Source organism: Epinephelus lanceolatus, chromosome 8 (genome assembly GCF_041903045.1).
Source record: "Epinephelus lanceolatus isolate andai-2023 chromosome 8, ASM4190304v1, whole genome shotgun sequence".
Taxonomy (NCBI): Eukaryota; Metazoa; Chordata; class Actinopteri; order Perciformes; family Serranidae; genus Epinephelus; species Epinephelus lanceolatus.
In genome coordinates, this window is record NC_135741.1 from 8,178,864 (window position 1) to 8,203,418 (window position 24,555).

A 24,555-nucleotide genomic window follows, 5' to 3' on the forward strand; every position below is an offset into this window, starting at 1 on the left:
ATCCAATATCAAACTCCCCAAAAATGTTCAACCAGGTCTTCGATCACCTCATCATCCCTGTTACACTATTCATCTCCTCTCACACCTCCACCTCCCTCAGAGCCTCACCAGACATCCATATTTAGGTGGGGAGAGGCCGAGTCGAGCACACATTTTTATGAGGAATGATAAGTATGCTTCACTCTGCCTTCTATTTGGTGAGATCTCATCATGGCACATGAAATGTGGGGGGGGTGAGCTTATTCTTTTGTTTGCTCAGGCTTCAACTCCGCTTCTCATTTTCACATGATGTTCTTGAGAGCCCCTCCGCCCCTCTCCTCTCCACCCTGTACGCAACGCAACATGCACATCTCCATGCCAGGAGATAGTTATGAAAAGACTCCCGGGAGACAAGCACAGATGGCAGGCAGGCGGGATGGCATACGGACTGGGAAACTTGGCAAAGAGATAGCCGTATCAGCACATGCCGGGGTAGCAGACAGACAGACAGTTAGACCATAGACTACATAAATGTGGAATGAGTAGACAAGAAGGTGAGGATGCTCTGAGGGGAAGAAAGGCAGGTGAGGATGAAGACTCTGGTTAATGGGTGGGCTGCTGAAATATGGTTATATAGTTATAAAATAGAACTATAAAATATAGTTTTATTCAACACTTTGTCTGCCATTTTTAGTCATTTTATTCATCTTTATGTAGCAGTTTTATTCTATTTTATCTTTTTATTCATTTTTATTCTATTTAATGTCTTTCTTTTTGTGTTGTGCTGCTGTGACATTTGAATTTCCCCTCTAGGGGATCAATAAAGTATACCTTACCTTATCTTAGTTATATACAGTCAGACTGTCATTATGACTCGTTCTGCTGTTCATATGTATTAAAGAAATATTTCGCAAAACATGCCATGTACCTGATGGGTCCTGTTTTTGTCCTGATAATGTTCAAAGCACATATTCCCAAATTACTGGATGGCGAAAGACTGTCAAAATTAGCCCCTCCCCCATGGCTACAGGAAGTTTTTACCAATTTTCTATTCATTCATAAACAAATGCACTTCCTTGCATTGGACACTAGAGGCATAATCTGTATATTTATAGATCTATGGACACCGGTCACATATGTAAGTGGAAATGAGACATAAAGGCTCCCTAATACCCCCTTTACGTACAAAAATACATACATCTATTTCAAATGTAAATGTCACTGTCCTCATACTTCCGTGTGTCCTTTATGTTGGCATAGAACCAGCAAATAGATTGTGTGAAGGAGGTTGTCATATTGTACCTATAAACACAGCAAGTCCTTGTACATCCTGACATGTGGACGAAGAATTATTTTTACTATATTACTGATTTGTTCTGTTCTGTTATTATTTAAATTTCTTCATCTTCTACGGTCGTATTTCGCTTGAACGGCGCTTCAACCATATTCGTAAGCTTTCAAGAAACGTGCACAAGTACGGATGACATGAACGCAGAGTATGGACAGAAGGCTCCATCTGTCTCCATATCTCACGCTAAGCAGAAATGAAATCGGTGCATTCCTATCGACATTGTGTCCAAATAGTTCAAGGAGTTTTTGGGTAACGACATCAAAACCAAACAAGGTAACTGCCCCCAGTCTCCCCTAATCAACCATGCGTTTCCAGTCTCAGAAACAAAACGACTCAAATCCTGTAGAAATAAAGACGAGACAGAGCTGGTATACATGAAGATGCCATGTTGGTCATGTGAGGCACAAGGTAAATGTAAACACTGTCAGAAAACAGTGGAGTATACTGCAGCATTTATACGGCGACGGAGACGGCATTACTGCACTCCGGACAGGCAGGTGAGCTGGACATCAGGCTAGTGGTAACCATGAATGCAACAGTGAATGTTCGATATGAGATACAGTTTGTCAGAATCATCAGACCAGTGAAGTAAGAAATCATCAAGCACTCTGATTGGGGGGTGTTCAGTTTATAATCTTTGCTCATCCTGAGCTCTGGCTGCTTGGGGAGCTTTATATAGCAGCAGTGCAAATCATTTAGGAGATACACTGCTACTGAAGCCCCACAGTGTTCCTCTACAGGTGAATGAGTCCGGTCCCAGCGAGCAGACGTTACAACACAAGCAGGTTGCAGCTGTTTCTAATGCTGAGGGTTCGGTGGCAGCGGGGGCAGGACACAGCCCTCCTGCTTAATGTTGTTTTACCCCCAAAGTGGTTAAATCACACACACATGTGCATCACACACTCTCCTGCCCCCTCCCTGCATCCTTCTCCCTCCCCCACCACATCTGAGCGAACCCGAGGTCCCCACGTATAAAACTGAAAACCACAGAACAACAAGTGTAAACTGTTCCAGAGAGGCATGGCGGAGCAGTCAACAAGTTTCAATTTACAAGATGGAAGAAAACAAATAATATCTAATTTATTCTGCTGACTCACTTTGGAGTTATTTAGCGTCAAAGAGAAGATACAGCTTTCTCAAGCCTCTCCATGAGTATCTGCAGTCTACATGACGGTAAACCCAACACACTGTCACCGTATTTATAAGAGGGGTCATGAGGGGATTACTGCATATCTTGAATTTTTAAGGGCATTATAATGCCACAAGGTACAGTAACTGGTCAAGCTGATTATTATATAACACCGTGGCCTTTTGTGTCACTCTATTCTTTTTATGGGCTTTATTGGTGCTAAATTCCAAGAAAAATAGAGCCATGTTTTGCTGTTACTGGAACTCGTGGTTAAGTATGACCTGAGGAATTTCACTGTGTGCTTGTACACTGAGGATAATTTGGACTGGCCAAATTAGGACTCGCCAAACAACCTTATTTTGTTCATGTTGGACATTTCAACAAATGCTTTACTCGTGTGTTTTCAAAAGTGGTCAAAAAAATGCCAGTAGACATCCAGTCTCCTGCTATGATTTTATGTCCTTATTAAGAACAAAACAACACGCGATATACAGATTTGTAGCTGTTGGTGAGACGTGATAGAGGTAAAAAAAATAAATAAATAAATAAATAACAATACAACATTTACATTATCAAAGTAACGCTTTAGTGATACTGTCTTTTTCAGTATCACTAAAGCATTACTACATTAAAGCATGGTTTATTTCCCAAAAAGCTCTAAGAAAATGTAAGACACCTGAGGCATAAACAATGTATACGCACAAAAACAATGTGGATGCCTTTTTCCACACATTAACTAGTATGCTTAAAGGAATAATGCGTGGTGTGAATGTGTGAATCTCATGCATGTACACAAGGTTTTAGCTGTGATTGCTGCAGGTAATATGAAGGTAAATATTACTATAAACTTTAAAATAAAACATTGCTGTCACTTTGTTTGCCAGTTTCACAGCGTGCACAAAGGCGCATTTATAAATTTAAAATTATTGATAAGTGATGGATTTCATCATTCTTTATACTTGAGCTGCAATCTCCCCGTTAATGACCGTTTGCTTTGATCCTGAATTTTGACGCATATACTGCAATTCATTACCTTTATTCCACTGTAAATTATGTCTCCAAAGCAAAAACTTTGTCAACATCTGTCAGCCATTTTTTCGCAGCAGCAAACTGTATTGAGTGGACTGAAAAAGCAATTGATTACATTATTCTAGTAGGCTACCTAAAGTTTAATTTGTATTTGTCATATTAACAATTTAAATAATTTTAAAAAAGGATACTTGGTGTATCGATACGATATTGTCACACAAAAATATTGCAATACTTAACTGTATCGACCCCTAGTTTCTACGTCTATCTATGGCGAACTGTGCATATGGAAATGAAGCTCATGCATGTGTGCCCAGCTCCACAATGATCTAGATTTATAAAAAAGCATCTGGTGAACATGCGACTTTATAAGTCTGACGAAAAGAATCCACATGCACATTTCTGTCTTTGAAACATAGTTTTAGCCGTGATTCAACACAGTTTTATGCATCTGGCCCCTACAGCAATCACAAGTTCTCACAGGCACTGGTGCACTAACTCTTGCAGATGCTGGTTCACCCAAAATTCACACAAGGTATCAGTGTTTTGTCACATCAACAGTCCAAAACTGCAAAATACTCACTAAACTATCATACATGACAGAGACAAGCAGCAAAACCTTTAATTTGAGATCCTGGAACCAGAAAATGTTTCATATTTTTTTCTTGAAAAATGACTATGTATTAAACATTATCCATACATTGTTTTTTTTTTTAATTATTATTATTGGTTTACATGGCATGGTTTCAGGTGTGTTCGACACACAAAGTCAAAGCTGATGATGACTTGCTGCAAAAGGAAGAAAACAGGTTTCAAAAAGGCACGAAAACAGATCAGTTGCTGCACAGTGAGACGACAGAGAGGACCACTAAGTGTGTAAGCATCTAACCTTGTTGTTCATGCTTCACAAGGCAACAACTGTAAATCTGTAACATTTACCTGCAGCACTAAAGCACTGAAGTTTCACGGTGTTACAAAACAGCTGTGACAAGAAAAGTGAGCTCTGAGTTAGGTTCTGTTGTGTTAGGGAAAGGAAAAGTCTCTTTCATCTGAGTGCTCCAACAGAGTTGGTAAATGTTTTCAGTAGAAGCTCAGGGCTTAATTACAGAGATGGTGAAAAGGTAAGGATCAAAGCCTCACTGTTCCCTCTGTGGCATTCCTCTTTTCCATCTCTGCCAAACAGGTCTGCCTCAGCAGGCACCGTCCTTAAGCTGACCAGAAAGTAGCCGGATTTCCAAGAGGCTGGCTGGCAGAGAGGAGAGGATGAAGAACATTCCTCCCCAGCCCTGTGTTATCACTTCCCCTTCACTAATGGCATAAATCGGGCGGCACAGCGGAAAGCAAGTGCCCCTGTGCCACATCAAAAAAAGCACTGAGAGGAGACAGGGAAGCATTTCAGTTCAGCTATGCACTTCTTCGGTGGTAAATATTTCATCTGTGGAGCCGGTCTCATCCGTTCTTTTCCTCTCTACTCGCTCATGTGAGGTTGTCTTCATGCCAGGTCACTGAGTGCTTTCCACGGAAGAACAGAGCAATGGAAAAAAAACCTTTCCATGATGGTGCTTAAATCCTGAGCTGAAAAGTGCAAGTGAACCAGATCATGTGCTCGCAGGAAAGTTACATACAACACTGTGAGGTAATGTCTGATCCATGTTGAACGTCATGTTAGATGATTAAGGATGAGACTTAGTGGAGCAGGACTCAGCTACACACAAGGTTTCCATTTCGTTTTCCATTGTGCTGAATAATGGAATAATAATGTTAGAAATACACTGATTCTCACCATGATATCAGAGGTAAAACTGAGCCATGTTTAGAACTTGTAGCTCACTCCAAACCATCAAGACAAAAGTCTAAAGCCAGCGGCTCTGTGTGACTGCATTTAGGTACAGAAATGCTAACATCAAGATTCCCACGACTTCCTTAACATCAAATTCAAGGATTTTTCAAGGACTTTCCAGACCAGACAGGAGAATGTAGCCTATTTACCAACGTTAAGTAAAAACAAATCAAAAGAACATTAATTTCTATTGTTGCACAAAATATATAAATTCAAGCATTTTTAGTGACCCATGTCTGTCTATTTTCAGAAACTTTCAAGGCAGAGACTTTTGCATTCACATTTACAAACTTGCATGAATTTCAAAGATCTGCGGAAACCTTGTGACAGTGCTAACATTCTGATGTTTAGTGGTTAGTTTAACACGTTACCATGCTAACATTTGCCAGGAACACCACTCAGCTTTGCTTCCAATTTTTCCCAGTGTGGCACAAACAGCCTGTTCCTAAAAGAGCACTGTTGTAACAGAGACATCTGTAAAACTGTTGACATGACCTTGAACTGTAAACAAGGTCAATTATGACTTTTTCTGCAATGAATTTTTGATCTGTGGAGGTTTTATCTTTTTAAAACTTGCTTGAAACTGAGAAACGTTGTTTACACATCTGTGATGTCATCACAATGTAATGTCTATAAGCCAAACAGGAACTTGCAGGTGGAGCGAAATGCTATTGCGCATATTCAGTGGGCCGCAAACCATGGTATTTTTTTTATTTCTTGGCATATACACCAGAGGAGAAATTCCACTGGACTGAAAAGGTGCCATCTTGGGGTCAGGTATCCAGATCTAATAACACATCCTTTCATTTTTCATTTTCCGTTATCCTCTTGCGGGTTGCGGGGCGGCTAGAGCCCATCCCAGCTGACATTGGGTGAAAGGCACGGTACACCCTAGACAGGTCACAGACTATCACAGGGCTGACACATAGAGACCTATGGCCTACGGACAATTTAGAGTCACCAATTAACCTGCGTGTCTTTGGACTGTGGGAGGAAGCTGGAGTACCTGGAGGAAACCCACGCTGACACGGGGCGAACTCAACACAGAGGCATAAATATGGGACAAACTGAATATTTGACCTGATGATGTCGCAGATGAAAAATCAGAGGATCACCAAAGTTATTACATTTCATCCTGACTGAAACATGAATTTCATGCCAATCCATCCAAACTCAAAGTCAAGACATTTCACTAAAAGCAAAAAATGTCAACCACATGGTGGTGGTAAATGAAGTCTGGTGATTACCACAGTTGGTAGGCTACATGCTCTCAGGACTGTGAAAGTTTGTACAAAACTTTCATGGCAATCCACCTGATACTTGTTGAGATATTTCAGTCTGGACCAAAGTGTCAGTTGAGTCAAAAAAAGTATTCATCAACTTTATCTTAATGTCCGGTCTCATGCAATGCTTTACCCAATCAACCATCAGTGTTGTTTACAAACAAGAAGAAATACCTGCACATCATGAGTACTTTAAATGGACAGTCTGTTTTGCTGTGAAGGGAACAACTATTTTTAATTACAGAACAAAACTACAATTATCGCTTTGCGGTTGTATGCCTCTGCTAACAAGGCAAGTTGCTGTTTACAAGCATGTCTGTCCAGACTCATGAAGCCATGACAAGCTTCAAATACAGATGTTGCTGCAAAGAAGCTTCAAATTCTAAAATATACTTCACACACATTGTCAATCTGGCAGCACAGAAGATCTGTACAATTAGCACAGTTTCAAGATGGAGGATGGTGCCGAGTAATGGACCGAAAAGTGTTTTTGCATAATATTATCATGTCACAGTGAAACTGACCTTTGACCTTTTGAATATTGTCATCATGTCATCATTTTATCCTATCAGACATTTATGTGAAATTTTGTCATAATTAACACAGGAATTCTTGAGTTATGGCCAAACACTGTTTTGTGAGGTCACAGTGACCTTTAACCCCCAAATTCTAATCAAGTGGATGTTTGTGCCAAATTTGAATTAATTCTCTCAAGGCGTTCCTGAGATACTGCATTCACAAAAATGGAACGGGCGCACAATCACAGTGACCTTGACCACCAAATTCGAATCAGTTCAGTCTTGAGTCCATGTGGACGTTTGTGCCAAATTTAAGGAAATTTCCTGTTCCTGAGATATCTCGTTCACACGAATGGGATGGACAACCCAGAACGTAACACCTCAGGCCACGGTTGTCATCTCTGGAGACAAACTCATAAAAAGGTAGAGATTCCAGCAAAACATACTGAACATTGATGGTCTGAAGGGTCATCTAAAAAGTAAGGTTAGTGGTTATGCGAACCAAATTCTACATTAATAAAACTGTCATGGCCAATAATCAAACATAAAAAGCAGAGACAAATGTAAACCAGTCCACTGCCCAGCCTCAGTGTCACTGTCACTGTCACACAAACACAAATCCAGTCAGGTGATCCTCCCCGCTCCCCAGCTTACCACACAGATCATGGATGACGTCCAGGGATGACGACCAGGAGTAGCGCTCTATTCCCACTTGGGTGAGAGAGGGTGGCAGTGTCTCCAGCTCATACGCTCCACGCTTTTTCCAGTACAGGAACATCGTGAGTTCTTCAACCAATATATACTCTAACTCTTTAAATCATTGCCCTGAAACTGAACTCATCTCAGTGTCTAACCTGACTCAGACCCCCCTCTGAAAACATAATAACCTGAACTTCTGCAGACAATCAAACCGCCCTCCTCATCAACCATTTTTGTAATATAAAACTTACCCGACCAACTCAACTTTAAACTATGCCAACTGCCAATATGTTCATATTCAACCCCACCTGCACAATTACCTCATCCGGCTATAAGCCACAGAACACTTTGCTTTGAACCTTCTGTCCAAGTCTGACTCTGCTGCGAGGCAAGTCCAAGTGAGCAAACAGACGCCTCTCAAGTACAATCTATCACATCTCCAGGGGACCATATTATCAGTTCTAAACCTGGATTAAGCTTTACCACTGCCATCCAGGCTTCAACAGGTGACACAACTGACCACGCTTCTTTCTAAACCGTGCCTCCCCACATTAGCGTCAAATGCCTCTTCCTGTTGACTCCAGATTTTTAAGTTCATCCACTGAAAGCCACCTACCGAGCCCTGCCAAGTACCAAATGCTGCCCTCTTCTAATCCATTAAGGAGATCTGTTCCTGACTAAATTACAGGCGCCCCACTGCTAAAAGGTGTCGCAAACTTATCTCCAGCAGCAAGTTAAGTGTCCTCTGCTGTCTCCTTCCCTGAGCCTCGCCTCCATCTGTGGCAAAGTTTCTCAAACTGTACAAAACTTGAGTGTGAGGCGAGCTGCTCATGTTAAAGCCCTGTGTAGGATCTCCTGCCGATGGGGGGGCTTTCTGCCCACTCCATCAGACAAGTGTTGTATTCATGCAGAGGTGAGTTGCATGCTGGGACGGGCAATCTGGGCCAATGGCTTTTGGACTGGGTGACACAAAGATCTCTTTTAAACCTCCTCCTACATCCAGAGCGGACTTTCTTTATGTTTTGCGCAAACCGTAAGAGGCTGACATTTTTCTGCATTAATTAGTGCCCGCGCCCTTTATGTCTCCTGAAAGATTTATTCCTTTTTATGAATGCACCAGCTCTGTGCTGACGAAGCTCAGTTATTTCTGTGGAGGTACAATGCACACATTGGCCTCTTGGAGATGAGAAATACCAACTGAGCCAAAAGGAGTCCCGTTATGAGATGATTATCTGGGACAATGAATTTCCACTTCTCTAATACCTTTGAAGACAGGTTAAAACAACATGCAGTTAGATATCTCCAGTTGAGGCATAATATTTTCCCCAGTGTTGCATGAAGGCTGATGCACTGCTATTATGCATCTAAAAGTGGAGAAGAAATACTGTGAGAATGTGCTGCACCGGCCGGGGGAAGGGAGGGACGTTGTCACACACAACGACCCACATGTCCAATTTTGGGATAAGAAATTAGAGGGTAGGATGGGAGCCGGTTTGCTGCTCAGCTCTAGGCTTTGCAGACATATGGTAATAATCTGAAGCAGCTTTGAGCACGCAGCTTCCCTTTTAATGAAGAGAGCAGCCGTGCAGCATGAGAACTGGGCTGCAAATACAAGGGCCAATTTCCATCTACTGTAGAAACAAAGAGGGAAGCAGAGGAGGTACGAGACGGCCTTCGCTTTCATCATCGTCCATCACATCACCTTTTTAATAAAAAGGGAAGGCCAGAACTTACCGGCCTCCATCATGGCACTGGAGCTGACATTAACATGCAGTTTGAGCTGATCTCAAACAAAAAACATTTAGCTCATGAAAAAAATCTTATTACATTAATATAGATGTGGACTCTTTACAATGAAAACACAAACTCATATCTGGCAGCTGTGTGCTGGCACAGGGTCTGTTTTCTGATGAGGATGAGGTCCAATCTTTGTTAGAGAGCAAAGGTCCAATAACATAGAAATAGAGTAGAACAGACATTCCCATCCAAATCAACAAAGCAGGATGGTCAGGGCAGCGGCCATTTTTTTGTGCACCATTGTCACTGCAACTGCTGTAACAGGCTAACAGCTGTATAAACCAAGTGGCAACCTCCAGGCCTGAAACATGAAGCCAACACTAGGGGTGTGACGTATCATCTCGTCATACTGTTACCCACGGCAACAACAAGCATGGCTCAAAAAGCAAAATTATTACAGACTCCGCAGTGGTTCCAAAAAGAGGCGCAGCTTCAGCAGTGTGGAATAAACTGTGGCGTCCTGAATGTTTTATGAACAGCCCCGGACTTCTCAGATTCTTTTAGTGACATAAGGTGCGGACACATCAAACCGACATCAAAGAACTAGCAGCGACGGAAGCCAACTGTTGTGTAGTCTACGTCGCCTCGTGTCGCCCTGCGTCAGTTGCATTTGAACACACTACACAGACTACATCCGACGGCCAAGTAGCACGTACGCTCTGCGCCTGCGTGAGAGGAAATAACGCAAAAAGGGAAACCGGAAGTCTGAGGAATGCATGAGATAAACAAAGTAGCGAAGTGACAGAGTGGTCGCACTTTAACCTGAATAACAAACCAGGGCTCGGTGCTCCGGTTGGATCCAAACGGAGAGCCGGGGCTAGCTGGGAAGCTAGTGGAGGCTAACTGGATGTGTGTCCCTCCGTCATGCTGCGGATATTCAGGTTAAAGTGGGAAGAAGCAGCGTCTGTGGGGCAGCTGTGTGAAGTGAAGCCTGAGGAGGAAGCACCAGTTAGCCCCGGTTTCACTACAGGCAGATTCACTGGCTACAGGGACGAGGAAATAAAACCTGAACAGCCAATCGGAGCGATCTCTCTCCCTGACAAGCTCCGCCGCCGATTCAACATGCTCAATTGGCCGAAAAGACGCCGACGCCAAAGTGCCGACGGTGCGGGACACACCGCAAAAACTAGGGCAACAGACGCTCATCGACGACCCGACTTTGACCGACAGCCAACCGTCAGCTTGGTGTGTCAGAGCCTTTACTGCCCAGAGGGAACTCATTCAGCAGCTCCTCTGGCAGCAGCACAGCGTCTCTCCCTCCCTTAAATTATTTCATTTTATTAATTTTATGTGATTCAAGACTATGATTATATGTTAAGGAGCAAAAACATACAATAATAACAATAAACAATGGCAAACGACATAGCTTAAGTACAACAAATGTTACTTTAACAAAGGAAGAATGTGCTGAATTCACTACCTTTACATTCAGGTTGCACACTGTATATGTTCTATCCAGGCCAGGAATTGTTGTTTACTCTAAAATTACAAATCGCCGCCTGTACTTTTGGTTTTCGTACAACAGATACTCTTCCAGAGTAAGCTCGTTTGTACTCTATAAATATCACATGATGTCATACGTTTGAGCTCACTTTGCCACTTCTGCACGAACTGATCTCTGAGGCTCTGTTCAACGATTAGTTTCAACCAGTGTTACACTTTTGTGTGAGCCAGGGGTGAGACACACCACAGATTCAGTACCAAACCCAACACCGCCAGTTTATAATGCAGGCTTCCTGAGATCACATCACCGTGACATCATCAGGGTTATTTATTCAAAGTCAAAAGTACACCTCATGAAGACTTAACTGGACTTCATGTGTGAATTTGGCAGAGTGTGCCTTTAAATGACCAGATGGATTAGGAGATTATTTGTAATCACACCTGCATGAGACTTTCTCATCCTCCTAAAAGAAGAAACTGAAGATGACTAAAGATTTAAGATCATGCACAGCTGCTTTTAGCTTAGATAATTTAGGAGAGATAAGTGTTTTTTTTTCCAAATGTGACATCCAGCAGTTCAGAGCAAACATCACCTCAAGGAGGTTTTTCCCAAAATGTCAATGCACTCTTTTAATAAAGAAGAGGTCGGCAGTAAACACCTAAAATATTTGACATTTAAATCCTTTATTACACGTTTGCTGCACTCTGAGCATCAACATAACAAAAACTCAAGTTGACTCATCCACCTCTGTTTTAGTTTTAGTGTGAGACAGAAATAGCATGCAATAGTGTGCCGTGCCTGAATGAACTGGCCTCTCAACAGATCTCACACTCACTAAAGTATTAATGGTGTGTTGAGAAATGAGTGTGTGAGCGGCTGCAGTACGACAAGACTGTAAATGAGCCTGTTGGAGTGTGTGCGCTGTGGGGTAAAAAAAAGTGTGTGAGCCAGAGTGTTGACAGAGGGAGTGCAGTTGAAGGCTTGTGCGTGCCCATGTGGAGGAGGTTTAGGGTTATATTTAGCAAGGTGGCCCATCAAACGGGCCGAGGTTAACCCTTCGCCGGCAGACGAAGACTAGGAGAAGTTTAAGATTCTCTGTGTGAGTTATCTAAAAGGGAAAAATGCAAAAGATTTGGATCTAGTTTCATCAAAGAGCGACTCCAAAACCTCCTCCAGTCAGACTGTCTGCATCTCAGATGCAGAGTAATAAGTACAGCCTGTGTGTGCCTGCTCATTTAGTCATCTGTATAACTACCATGTTGCTGCTAACAAGAATCTGCAGCTATGCTAGCAGCTCTGTGAGGCTGTACTTATGCTGCAAACCCTTGCAAGTCGGAAGTTGATAATTCCGAGTCGGTATTCCCGACTTCCGATCTAAATGCGTCCCAGTGCATCTGCTCGGAAAAACAAGGACACCCGCAGCAAACTGATGTTTGTATGTCAAGTTTTAGAGCTTTACAAGCCTCTACAGAGGACTGACATCAGTTACCACAGCGCCTTTAGCAGTGTACAAAGTAATAAGCGAACTGTCTTGCTCGTCTCTCTCTTCATTCAAATAACGTACAACAGCTCAAAATTCTGTAAATAGTGACTTGTAGTTTTTTTTCAATAGCCGGCTAAAAAAATTAAACTTATGTGGATGTAAAACCGTTACTTTAAACAATACTTGAATTGCGTAGGCCAGAAATAATATTCAACAACATCATGATACAGAAATATGTAGAAATAAAGGCTAACATGGTGGCACGCAAGAGTGCTGAGGCTCTTTGCTCTCCGAATTGGTGCTTAATTTTGTTCGTTGCTGTATTGTAAAGTACAATGACAATAAAAGGCATACAATTCAATTCAAAAGAGGGTTCTCCAAATGCACTGTATTATTGCAGCCTAACCTATAGGTTACACAGTGTGATGCCAAATCTAAAGGTTAAAAAACAACAAAAGACGATCTTCTGACGTCACTAATTGCCCGACCTGATTTATTTGAGGCAGCTGGGGTGGCATGGCATTTTTTAGGGTAGTCTGAGTGGGCGGAAGTTTGCTGCATAGATCAGCCTCTCATTGGGCAGAACGAGCCACCCGCTGAAGTCCTGCCCTACCACCTCCGGTTGTAGTTTTCAATACGTTCTTTACTAACTTTTGCGGTGTTTGATCTTGTAGCCATTTTTCTGCCATGGTTCGTGTCCTGTAGGCGATATTTTTGTGGGCGTGTTACACCAAAACCTGTTTCCCCCCGGCAATATTTTTGCAAGTGCACCGTTGCTGTGGCACCGCCCAGAACGACTGTGATTGGTTGAAAGAAATACAAGCAGCCGGGGCGTTTTTGTCTCCAATCTTAAAGTGAGAGTCAGCCCAGCCAGACCTTTCTTTTCTTGAGAAAGGTCTGGTGAGCGAGACTAGGCACCCTGGTAGATATGCCCCTGTTGACAGCACCCATTGGTTTGTTGACTCCCATTCTGAAGCCTCAAGTTTGCTTATTTGCCCCTTGCCATTCTGTTTTTTAAGAGCTAGAAGTGTCCATGTTTGAATGAGAGGGTGGAGCCAATCCTAAAGCTGGGTTTTAGCTACCTTAGAATAAGCTGTTTATATCTACATAGGGAGCAGGTCCTCTTCCACAGAGTCTGCCATGTTGTTTCACAATAACCCTGAATGGACAAACGAAACACTGCATCTAGACAGGGCCGTTAGTGTTTGGTAAGGTAGCTGGGGTGGCTAGGCATTTTCACCCTGGTAGATCTGCCCCTATTGATGACACCCATTGGTTTGTTGACTCCCGTTTTGAAGCCTTGTGTTTGGTATTTTGGCCGTCACCATCTTGGTTTTTTAGAGCCATTAGTGACCGTATTTGGACGAGAAGGTGGGGCTAATACTACAGCTAGCTGCTAGCTTGGTTAGCACAGTGCATTTACAGCTATGATAAACTGTGATAATACTAATGCTAGTGCTACTTAAGTTAAAAAAAACATTAAAACAAAATGGACTTACTGGATCTGATTTCTTGAAGGGTTTTAAGTACAACCACTGAAGTTTGTTTAGGCAACCAAAAAATTACAAATAACCTTCATAAGCTGAGAACACACAGAAATAGTGACAGCTACGCCGATACTCAGTGAATCTGGGGTTACACCATGGTTGCATTACAGCTGTGGTAGCAACTTGTCAACGCATAGCACCCACCTGTCACTTAAACCGCCCATGCCTTTAATTATGCATAACTTTAAGCCTTAATGACATTCAAACGGGTGAGTTTTATAAACCTTAAAAAAACAAAACAGGTGGATTTTACCATATCATCAACAGATGTGTTCTAATATTTCTTTTGATGACAAAGTAAACACTGATGTATTAACCATCAGAAACCTGTTGCATGAAGAGGTTGTACACGACCATCCCGACCAAGAGCTGCTGTGACACATCATGTAATTTAACTGTCCATCCTTAAACCAGCAGGGACAAACAGCCACTCTTCAACTTGTTGATATGAATAATCCCATAATTGAAACAATCTGGTTCAAATTGCAGTGGGGGCTGCCATTGAGGAGCCAATAACAGAGTCAACAGGAATCAAAAACACTTATTCCCTAAAAGTACAGTTATTGTCATGTGGAGGGCTGCAATGCACATAAACAGCCATTTAGCCTGGGTGGAGGTTATGAGCGTGGAGGGACGTGCACAGAAATAAACATTTGTCTTTTTGTTTCTTAAGTTAAAGAAGGTGTATGTGACCTTAGCGTCGCCCCTCTAATTATCTGCTGCACAGCACGAAGAGGAGCAGCTCACTGTTGGTGTGACAGCCAACGTGAGCACATCAGTGAGACTTCAGTCCAAATGTCGAGATAAACTCTGACCAATGACAACATATACGAGCGTGTACATGGTCAAAGTCATTGTGTACGCAAATTAAATGAAAATGCAAAGCAGAGTCCAGTTTCTACCAGAGTTTCTTCTCTGTCTGGTGATGCAAATCAGCAGATTAGGACGAGGATGGAGAATAAAACCCCCTCAGGGCCAAACAAGCAGTACACCATCTGAAATATGAACCCAAGAAACATGTCTACTGTTGTGAAGCAATGTCCTACAAAAATAAGAATAACATCTATACAAAGTGCTGAGAATAAGAGGTAATAAGAGCCGAAAAGTTAAGAGCAGTATAACAGTCTCAGCTTCTGTTTACAGTCAGATATTTCTTAGTGTTCTGGGAGTCTTTTGTGAGCGAGACAGTGATGATGGGGAAAGATACACGAGAGAAGGGGGTGACTGGCCTCCAGCTGTGAGCACGTTTATGACAATGACCTCATCTGTGACTCAAAACTGCAAAACAGACACTGTCATGAAGTGTAGGAGGACACAGCACCTGTTCATCTGTGTATTGGGATATTCAGAATCAGAAATACATTACTGATCCCTGAGGGGAAACTGTTATTCATCATAGTCGCTCCGATGTAAGGAAGAGAGAATTAGGCTATAAGAAGCAAGAATAAGAGTATGAAATAGAAGTATGTAAATAATAATAGAGATGCATGATACATGTTGGGCTGATAAATTATTCCATTAATTAAAATCATATCCAATAAACAGCACTGATAACACGACGCCAAACTGCTTTCATTGACTTAACAAGGGCAGCATCTACACACCTGACACAGTTGGTGGCGCTACATGTACCTTTACACTTTATATTTGCGAGTCGCCAATAAACACAGAGAACAACAATTGCAGCATGCTGTCTAGAGGGCAAAACATGTCGCGGTGTGGACGTCTTTCACAGTTCCAGAGGAAGACAACAGGATTGTGCCGAGGGTCTGATCTCCGACTGCCCGACACCCCGCCAGATTAAACAGGTTAGACACATTCACACTCCGTGAGCACCACGTTCTTATGCTAGTGCTTTGATTAATAAATCTATCACAAATTAGGTTATATATCAAGAATTATTTGGAGGAACCAAGCAATTCTTTATAAAATAAAACATACAGTGACTCTATATAACCGGAATGGAATAAGTCTTTGTCTCATAACCACATTTTCCTGCAGCTGCAACAATTTGGCAGTCAAATCAGGCTCCTGAGATCAAGTCGCTGAATAGTCCGCTAACTGCAGGTTGAACTGAATTTAGGCCTCACATAAAAAAAAAATTCACATTTTCACAGAGATTTAAAATCTTTTTGTCATTACAATATCCAATAACTACACCTCTCATGCTGCTGACAGCACACCTATGGACTCATGGGCAATGTAGTTGTTAAAGATGAGGTGATCCAGTTTTACTGTAGGGCTTCAACTAGTGATTATTTTCAGTGTCGGTTCATCTACATATTATTTTCTCATCTAATTGTTTGGTCTATAAAATCAGAAAAAACTGAAAAATGCCCAGAACAATGTCGGAGAACCTTTATAAAACCCAAATCTACTATACTACAACAGCATACTGTATTCTGTCCACTAAAGCCTGATTTATGGTCCTGCGTTAAATCAACGACGTCGCTACATTGTAGGGTATGTGGCTACGCAGAAGGCTCCCCATAGCCCCCGGCGTAGCCTGACGTGCACCTCCCCAAAAATGTAACTACACGTCGAAGCGACACAGACCCAGCGCAGACCAAGAGGGCTGTGATTGGTTTGCTTGGTAGCAATGCATTTCCGGTTCCGTATTTCCAGATTGTGCCATCCCCGCCATCTTTAAACATCTTCTGTTGCAATGTAGATGTTGCAGTATTAAGGCCCATTTATGCTCAACGTTCAATACGGATACGGATACGGACGGAGCCGTCTGTCCGTGCTCCGTGTTCATTTCTCTGTGACCGTAAAAGCCGGAAGCTAAACAAAGAATCAACTAGAGACGCCGATAGCCATTCAGGAAAGGAACACAGCCTCCTACCGCTCTGGTGGTGAATTGGAGTGAAATGGAGTGACGGAGAAGTTCGAAGGGTTCACGACGGCGTCACGGCAATGACGTAGGTACATTGTAGGTACGCCGCAGGACCATAAATCAGGCTTAAGGAGAGCAACACATCTCCACATCTGAGAGGGTGGAGCAGGTTCTTCTATCATATATGATTCAAGAAAGCCTTAAACAACTAACAAACTGCAAAGAAAAATGTTGCAGAATAATTTATTATGCAAACTGTTTCAGCCCTGTTTTACTATCCACTATAGTGCTAGATACTCATCATACGAAGAGCAATTTGAAAACAACTATATCAAAAAAAACCATCATGTTGGATGTCTTCCATCGACGATGCCTCAGAACCATCTTGAGGATCTCATGGCAAGACCACATCACCAACGATGAGGTGATGAGAAGGGCAGGGGTGGTGCTACTGTCTGACATGGTCTCTGACAGGGGAAAAAGAATGGCTGGACACGCACGCCGACTGCCAAGAGAGAGACCAGTGAGTGTGGCAATGGACTGGGTGCCTGAGGGCAGCAAGAGGAAGAGAGGGAGGCCAAAGAAGACGTGGAGACAGACGTTTAAGGAAGACCTAAGCGAGATGGGTGTTAGCTGGCATGGTGCAAGGAGGGTCGCCAGGGACCAGCGCAAGTGGAAGGGACTCATCGCAGAATGTTCCAATAGGAACGGGAGGAACAAAGTCTAAGTAAGTAATTATATTAAAAAATACACTGTACATTTGGTATCCACCATCTATGACAGGTTAGCGGAGATCAGAGACGCCCCTCTTGACAAAATCAAATATGCCTGGGAACAAGATTAAAACCCGTCATTATCGGACAGTGCATGTGACTCTATCTCCAAATTGGTTAATTCATCATCTCTGTGTGCTCGCCACTGTCTGTTACAGTTTAATCTTGTGCAAAGAGCCCGTTGGTCTAAAGTCAGACTTTGACATATTTACCCAGATGTGAACCCTAGCTGTAACGAATGTTCAAGAGGTGAGGTTTCTCTTATTCACATGTATTGGACGTGTCCGAGCCTTGAAAAATACTGGAGGGATGTTTTCCAAACCTTATCGTCAATCCTCAACTTTGACCTGAACCCAACCCCCGGTCGCCCTCCCTGGCACCACCAGAGAGGATGATATACACCTCACTCCGACACAATGCTGTACACTGTCCTTCGCCTCTCTGCTGGCCAGACGGGCGGTAAACAAATGGAGGGATGCTGCCCTGCCCACCCATGCCCAGTGTCTGAGGGACACTATGTCCTGCCTCAGTCTTGAAAAGATACGCTACTCAGTTTATAACTCAGATAAACATATTCCAAAAGGTTTGTGGCCTCTTTCTGAAACACTTCCGGAGTTCACAGTTAAACTTTAGATTTTGTGTTTGTTTCTTGTTCTTGGTGCTTTTGTCAGTGTGTACTCTAATAAAGTACCCCATCATTCTGATCTTGCCTTTTACATTGGCATCTCTCCTTTTCTCTTTTAATATTGAGCCTGACTTTCAGCTCATTTTTTGTACCATTCAGGAGATGGAGGAGCGTCCTACTGACGATATTCCGGCTGTTATCAGGGGTTAGTGGAATGGGGAGGATTGTGATTGGATTTCATGCTTTGCTCCCCGTCATGTATATGCTTAAAGTTTGATACCTGATTATGCATTGTGTAATCTTGTTAAAATTGAATACAAATATTCTTGATAAAAAAAAGAAAATACACTGAAGACAAACAGATAGAAGAGCAGAAGGTAACCTGGAAGTGACGCTGGAGGTAGCAGCGTTCAGATATCGAAGGTTCAATATTCTTTTTCTTATTCCTATTGCACATCTATGGCAGCTCTGGTAATTGTACATAAAATGAAAAAGGCATTTTTGTGTCATAAGACCTGTAAGTGCTCCCTGCTGAAGTGAGCTCCTACAGGAAGTGAAGTACAGATATGAAGAGATGTAACAAAGGACATTATCTGTCAGACACCAGGAAGACGACTGCACCAGCGCTTGATTTGTTTTCCCATTACAGTCTCTCAAACGTCACAATCAACCAGAGGAAAAAAAAACAGGCTGCATTACAAAGCAGAGCAGTATTTACTGTGGCACAACCTGCCGTCTCTGAGCAGTTACAGTCAGAGTTACCACCAGAGCCATGAAAAAGTTATTACAGAGCCTGACGTGTTAGCCATATTAAATGCAGCGCAGGGCCTTCATAAAACATGTAAAGGTTGTCGTGCAAATAATATTAAAATGAGCTGCGGCATTGCACAAGAAGCTGGGATAATTATTCCTGAGCTGTTGGAGAGAAAAAAGGAGAATAAAACAAAAGCAGAGCGAAAACTGTGACCCCGGAGTGCCATCAGGAAAAGGCAGAAATGCAAAGAGTGGAAAAGAGAAAGGAAATTACTGCCGGGAAAAAAGTGGAACAATGGAGAGACAGTCTGAAGAAGGAAGTCTGAACTGTAACAAGCCACGAGCCAGGCGACACACACACACACACACACACACACACTGTGGCATACCCAGATTACACCAGTCTAGTCAGGCTCGAGTGCTGAAGCAGGAAACCTAAACACTCCAGTATTTTCAGATTAAACTTCCACAAGTCTGTTAAAGAAAACTATCTTACCACAAGGTCCATTTAGTAGCTGCTCTGGAGCTTTCGATCTTATCGCTTCACCTTCACCAACAGGTGGGAGTTGGTCCAGTTGTTTTGAATTGTAGAAACACAGGAGCAGCTACTTGACAGCTTTAACATATCGACCAAAGTGACCAAATACCAAGTAGTATCAAAACGTCTACATCCGAGGGGTATGATCTTAGACTGTCCCGACTCCCCATCAGATCAACAAACGCTCCGTTTCGGCCGTCTCCGGGGCTGCTCTCCTCCCAGCAAGTGTGTCCAGTTAGCATGAGCTAACAAAGCAGCAGTAGCTAACATCCAACACTGAGCCGTTAAATGGGCCCAACATACCTAAACAGACACCAAAACAGCTCAGCTCTGTCGTTAAATCCATAAATAACTGTGAGGTACCATTAGCATTTTGATGCTAAAAGTTAGCCCATCCTCAGCACAGACCTCACACTTATGGAGCAGTAGCTACAACCTATAATACAGTCTGTGGTGTGATGAAGTCAAGTACGTTGTATTTGACAGAGTTGGCAGTTCAGTGTGCCGAGATGCCACTAAAACGTTCAAAAGTATCTACACTACACGCCACTCCATTTACATTGAATGAGGTATATTATTAGCACTTGTATCACTTTAAGGGAACTGGTATTGGTACTGGTATCGTCATTTTTTAAATGATAATCAGACTTGGTGGTGAGACTGTTTTCTAAACTGATATACCATGTGTCATGGGTCCATTCTGAATGGACAGTAAGTGACTCGCAAACATGTCGAGTTTGTAAAAAACATCCCTCATTTTCAAGTGCAGTGAATTTCCAGCACAGAGCTTTTATTGTGAAGTACCGTTTCCTGCTGTAGAGTGAGAGACTAACAGAAGAGACAGTAAAGTACCTCAACGATGTGGACAAACAAGAATGATGCTGAATGTAATAAACTGTGTGGACCTTAACTAATGACTGAGGAGAAATCTGGACCCCGTCACTGGACCAGTTGGGAACCACTGATCTAGACCAGTTACTAAACACTTCCCTAAATAAAACATGTGGTTCGACAGTTTTCTTAAATGCTGAAGAATGAACCTGGAACTGCAGCTTTAAAACCATCATGAGACGTTTTTGAACCAAACAGTTCTGGGAACTCCCCAAGAGGAACTGCCTACTGGGAAGCTCCTCCAAGACCGACATACCATCAAGACATTTTTCTGTTACCATTTGAAACACCAATATGAATGCCTGCGTGACATAAGCCAGCTGGTAGTTGGAGTAGCAACGTCACTTCTGTGTGACATAAAACGTCACTTCTATTGTCCGTGTTTTTAGCGTTAGGTTTTATCGTCAGTGTTTTCCGTTGACTGATGTTTGGTTGTCAGTGCTGCGTTGGCTCATATGTTCAATCAATCAAGGTTATGCCTTGCTTTTAATAAAGCTATTAAATGGTCCTCAGAAGGAGATTGTTTCTCAAATGCTGCTGAAGCATGAACTCTGAACCTCAGCTTTAAAACAAACATGGACATAAAAATCATTCAAGTGCAAAAAATCTGAACATCTACACTTCAATGCAAACTTGTGATATGACAGAAAGCTCCGGAGGTGCTACTAAATGGACCTTATGAGTCTTTTTTTTGGTGGAATATGTCTCAAAGTACTTTTCTATCTGAGAAAATGTGAATATTTTGAATGCCTCTCTGCAGCATTTCTCAGTGGATGTTTGCTTGATATTTTTACGAGCACTTTCTTGGCGAGCTACCTGCTGTCAGAGATCATGTGATCTGATTAAAAGCTCCACAACAGCTGCTAAATAAGCCTTGCGGTGAGACTTTTTTCCTTAACTGTTGTTTCCAAGGTCAAAAATAAATTCTGAACCTCAACTTTAGAGCCTGCACGCATCAGAAATTCCTCGAGTGCAAATATGAAAAAAAAGAGTATATACATTTCCACGAAAGTAGGACAATCATCTATCTGTGGATGGACGAAGATCACGTGATCTGATGTAAAGCTCCACAACAGTCACTAAGTGGCCCTTGTGAAGACACAGACAACTTGACAGTGGCATTAACCTGCAACAATAGACACCAGTAATACTCCAACACAAACATATCAAAGCATCAAATGAGGAAAATAAAGTGCTGAGCTATAAGCTAAACCAACCAAACCACATTCATGAAATCATTAATTTAACCCAGAGCACCGTGTAGTCCTTCTACAGATGTCTTCTTTTGTGATGACCGACACTTTAACGCCCTAATAGTTCATCAAAAGACCAAGAGCTGAGGTTTCTAGTCTCTGTTTTTGTTTTTCGGTGGTGAACAGAGACCAGACAAGACATCTGGTCCCCGATTAGACCAGTGTGTTTAAGACAGGCTTAAGACTCCGGTGGCCTGGAACATTGAAGGGTTCCAGACTCAACCAATTACGGCTGCTAAACTTTAACTCCATGCTTACTTCACTTACTGTATGAACCCATGAAGTGCCAACAATGCATGCATCACACATATAATGCATGTGATACAGAACCAACCCTTAGTGGACGACCAATTTTGTGTTCTTTAATTGATAAGGTCAAATTTTAAAGCAAAAACTCCCAAAATTCACTGGTACCAATTTCTTAAATGTGCTGTATTGGTCTCCGGTTACTGCAAACTCATTCCCTTTGGGCTTTAGGACCAAAACAAACCCTTTAAACATGCCTGCTTGGGGATATAATAGTTGGTTGCAGCCCTCGGAGAGTCCAAATATTAAAATTCTCCACTTTGATGTGAATTATGAGCTGGGAAACAGAGAGGAGAGAGCACAGATGGCAGGCCTGGGGGGGGGGAAATACAATAAAATAGTGTTGGTTGGAGAGCTAATATCTATCATCTGAGTGTATGCTGAGCTGTACCAACCCTTCATCAGATCAGAGTGTACTGTCCTCCTCTCTAACTAAAATACCACTGCCTCCAGCTGAGATAATTGCTCAGGTCACTTGCCAAATCCAGCCATTAACTTTGATGACTGGAGGGAGGGGAGGGGGCATTAAACAAAGATCTGGTGCCTGAGGATCAAAGTCATCTTGCCTTCCTATCTGAGTGCACAGAGTGACTTACACAAGGTGTTTCTCTACAGAACAAAGAGTCCAGGTGACTCAGTTTAAAGTGAGTGTGCAGCAGCTTGGTGTTAATATGGAGAAGGTGATCAATACAGATGACTTCACTTACTGAGTCGTAATCTGAGACCAAGCCAGCTCCTTGGTGGCGATTTGTGCAGGACTGAATTCATGCTCCACTTGTTTGGCACCATCTATGCAGGCAAAAAAATCCCCTGCACGGACACCAGCTCCTCACAGGTCCGTGTGTCGGTGTGTGTGCTGCAGGCTCCAATGCTAATCACCCAGAGATGTTTAATTAGCACGCTCCTCTATGGCATTTTCTTCCCATTTCTGTGGTCGGCTTCCTCCAAAAAAAAAAAAAAAACAAGACGGCTGAGCCCGGTGGAGATCTGTCTGTGGTGGTGGCAGCAACAAAGCTGCAGCTCACATCGCGGTGAATGCACGGAAGAGTGTGGCAAAAACGCATCCACGAAAAAGTTAACACACATGTAACAAGCTGTGAGACACAGCTGCAAGTTGGAGTCCGAGCTAAGCTGGAAATAACCTGTTGCTGGCTGCACACATGCGAAGAAGAAACCTCCTCGACGTCCAAACGTCTGTTGGTGAAGCTCGCTCGGTGCAGGAGTGGGGTCCAAAAACAGACAAAAAACCTCCTCCAGATGATTTAAAGAAGTAAATCCACAGATGGACCTCCTTCTGGGAACTTTACACACCGTGCTGCTGGAGTTAAACACATTTTGTCCGCTGCTTCGCCTCGCCGTCCTCTCTGATCCACCATCGGCTCTCCATTCATTCACACAACCTGGATCCCACAAAGACCAGATGCAGTTTGGCTCTGCAGTGGCGCCGTGTGGCCGCTGGAGGCGCCACAGAGGCACAACAACCACAGTCCATTCATTTTCTAAGTGACATCCAGATGTCTGTCAGCCGAGGTATTTCTGGAAACAGTCAAAAAGAGGCACAACATTAGCCAAAATGTCCGCCATTATCCAGAAGTAGAAAGAAACACATTTACTCAAGAACACGTTTGAAGTGCTTGAACTTTCTTTTTTCTTGTACTTCATACTTCTACACTACAGTTCACAGTCGAATATTGTAGGGGAGACCAGGGTTGGTTGTCACACAGGTTGGTTGTCACAGTGCTTGTGACAAATTATGGTGTATTATAAAATAAGATTAAACTTTATTGATTTCCATGGGAAATTCACGAGCTCCACAGCAGATAAAGTACATATAAAGCTCCATATTTACCAGCTGCACCAACTAATGTAATGTATTGTGATGCCCACACTTTAACAAAGCTTATACTGATCAGCCAAAACATTAAAACCACTGACAGGTGAAGTGAGTAACATTGATTGTTTTGTTACAGTGCAATGTTCTGCTGGGAGACCTTTGGTCCTGGCATTCATGTGGATGCCACAGATGTCCTCCACCACCCAAACACTGCTGTGGGCTAACCCTTCCTCATAGCAATGGTACTCCCTTACGGCAGTGGCCCCCCAGCAGAAAAATGTGCCATGCCACACCACAGAAACAGCCCAGCAAGCATTTTTTGTTTTAAAAAACGTCTAATAGCCGTCTACATGAAGACCTGACGTCTAGGCTAAATCACGGCTGAATTTGGGCTGTCAGTGAAAATTTGGTAGATGTCTAACTATAGCCAAAGTGTAGACGTCATCAATTATACGGCTATGTAGAGACCATGTCCAAAAAATGGAGATAAACATATTTTAATTACTACTGACTCTCCATATGTGATTGAATATCATACCGCACACCATCTGCAATGGTGAAAATTACATTTAATCAATTTCAAAATTAAATCAGCTAGATTTGGGTTACATGTAGCTAGACTAAATTGGAGCTAAATATAGCCAATA

General features: G+C 42.6%; 1 protein-coding gene across 1 annotated transcript in view; it reads right to left on the bottom strand.

The window, feature by feature from the left end:
• The window catches only part of plekhg5b (pleckstrin homology domain containing, family G (with RhoGef domain) member 5b), a 114,213-nt gene extending 90,755 nt beyond the window's left edge, over positions 1-23,458 (bottom strand). The window contains exon 1 of the mRNA XM_033629263.2: positions 22,782-23,458. Within this exon, the coding sequence (XP_033485154.1) occupies positions 22,782-22,863 (82 nt within the window). The 5' untranslated portion in view covers positions 22,864-23,458. The remainder of the gene's footprint in view (positions 1-22,781) is intronic.
• Between the last annotated feature and the right edge of the window lie 1,097 nt (positions 23,459-24,555).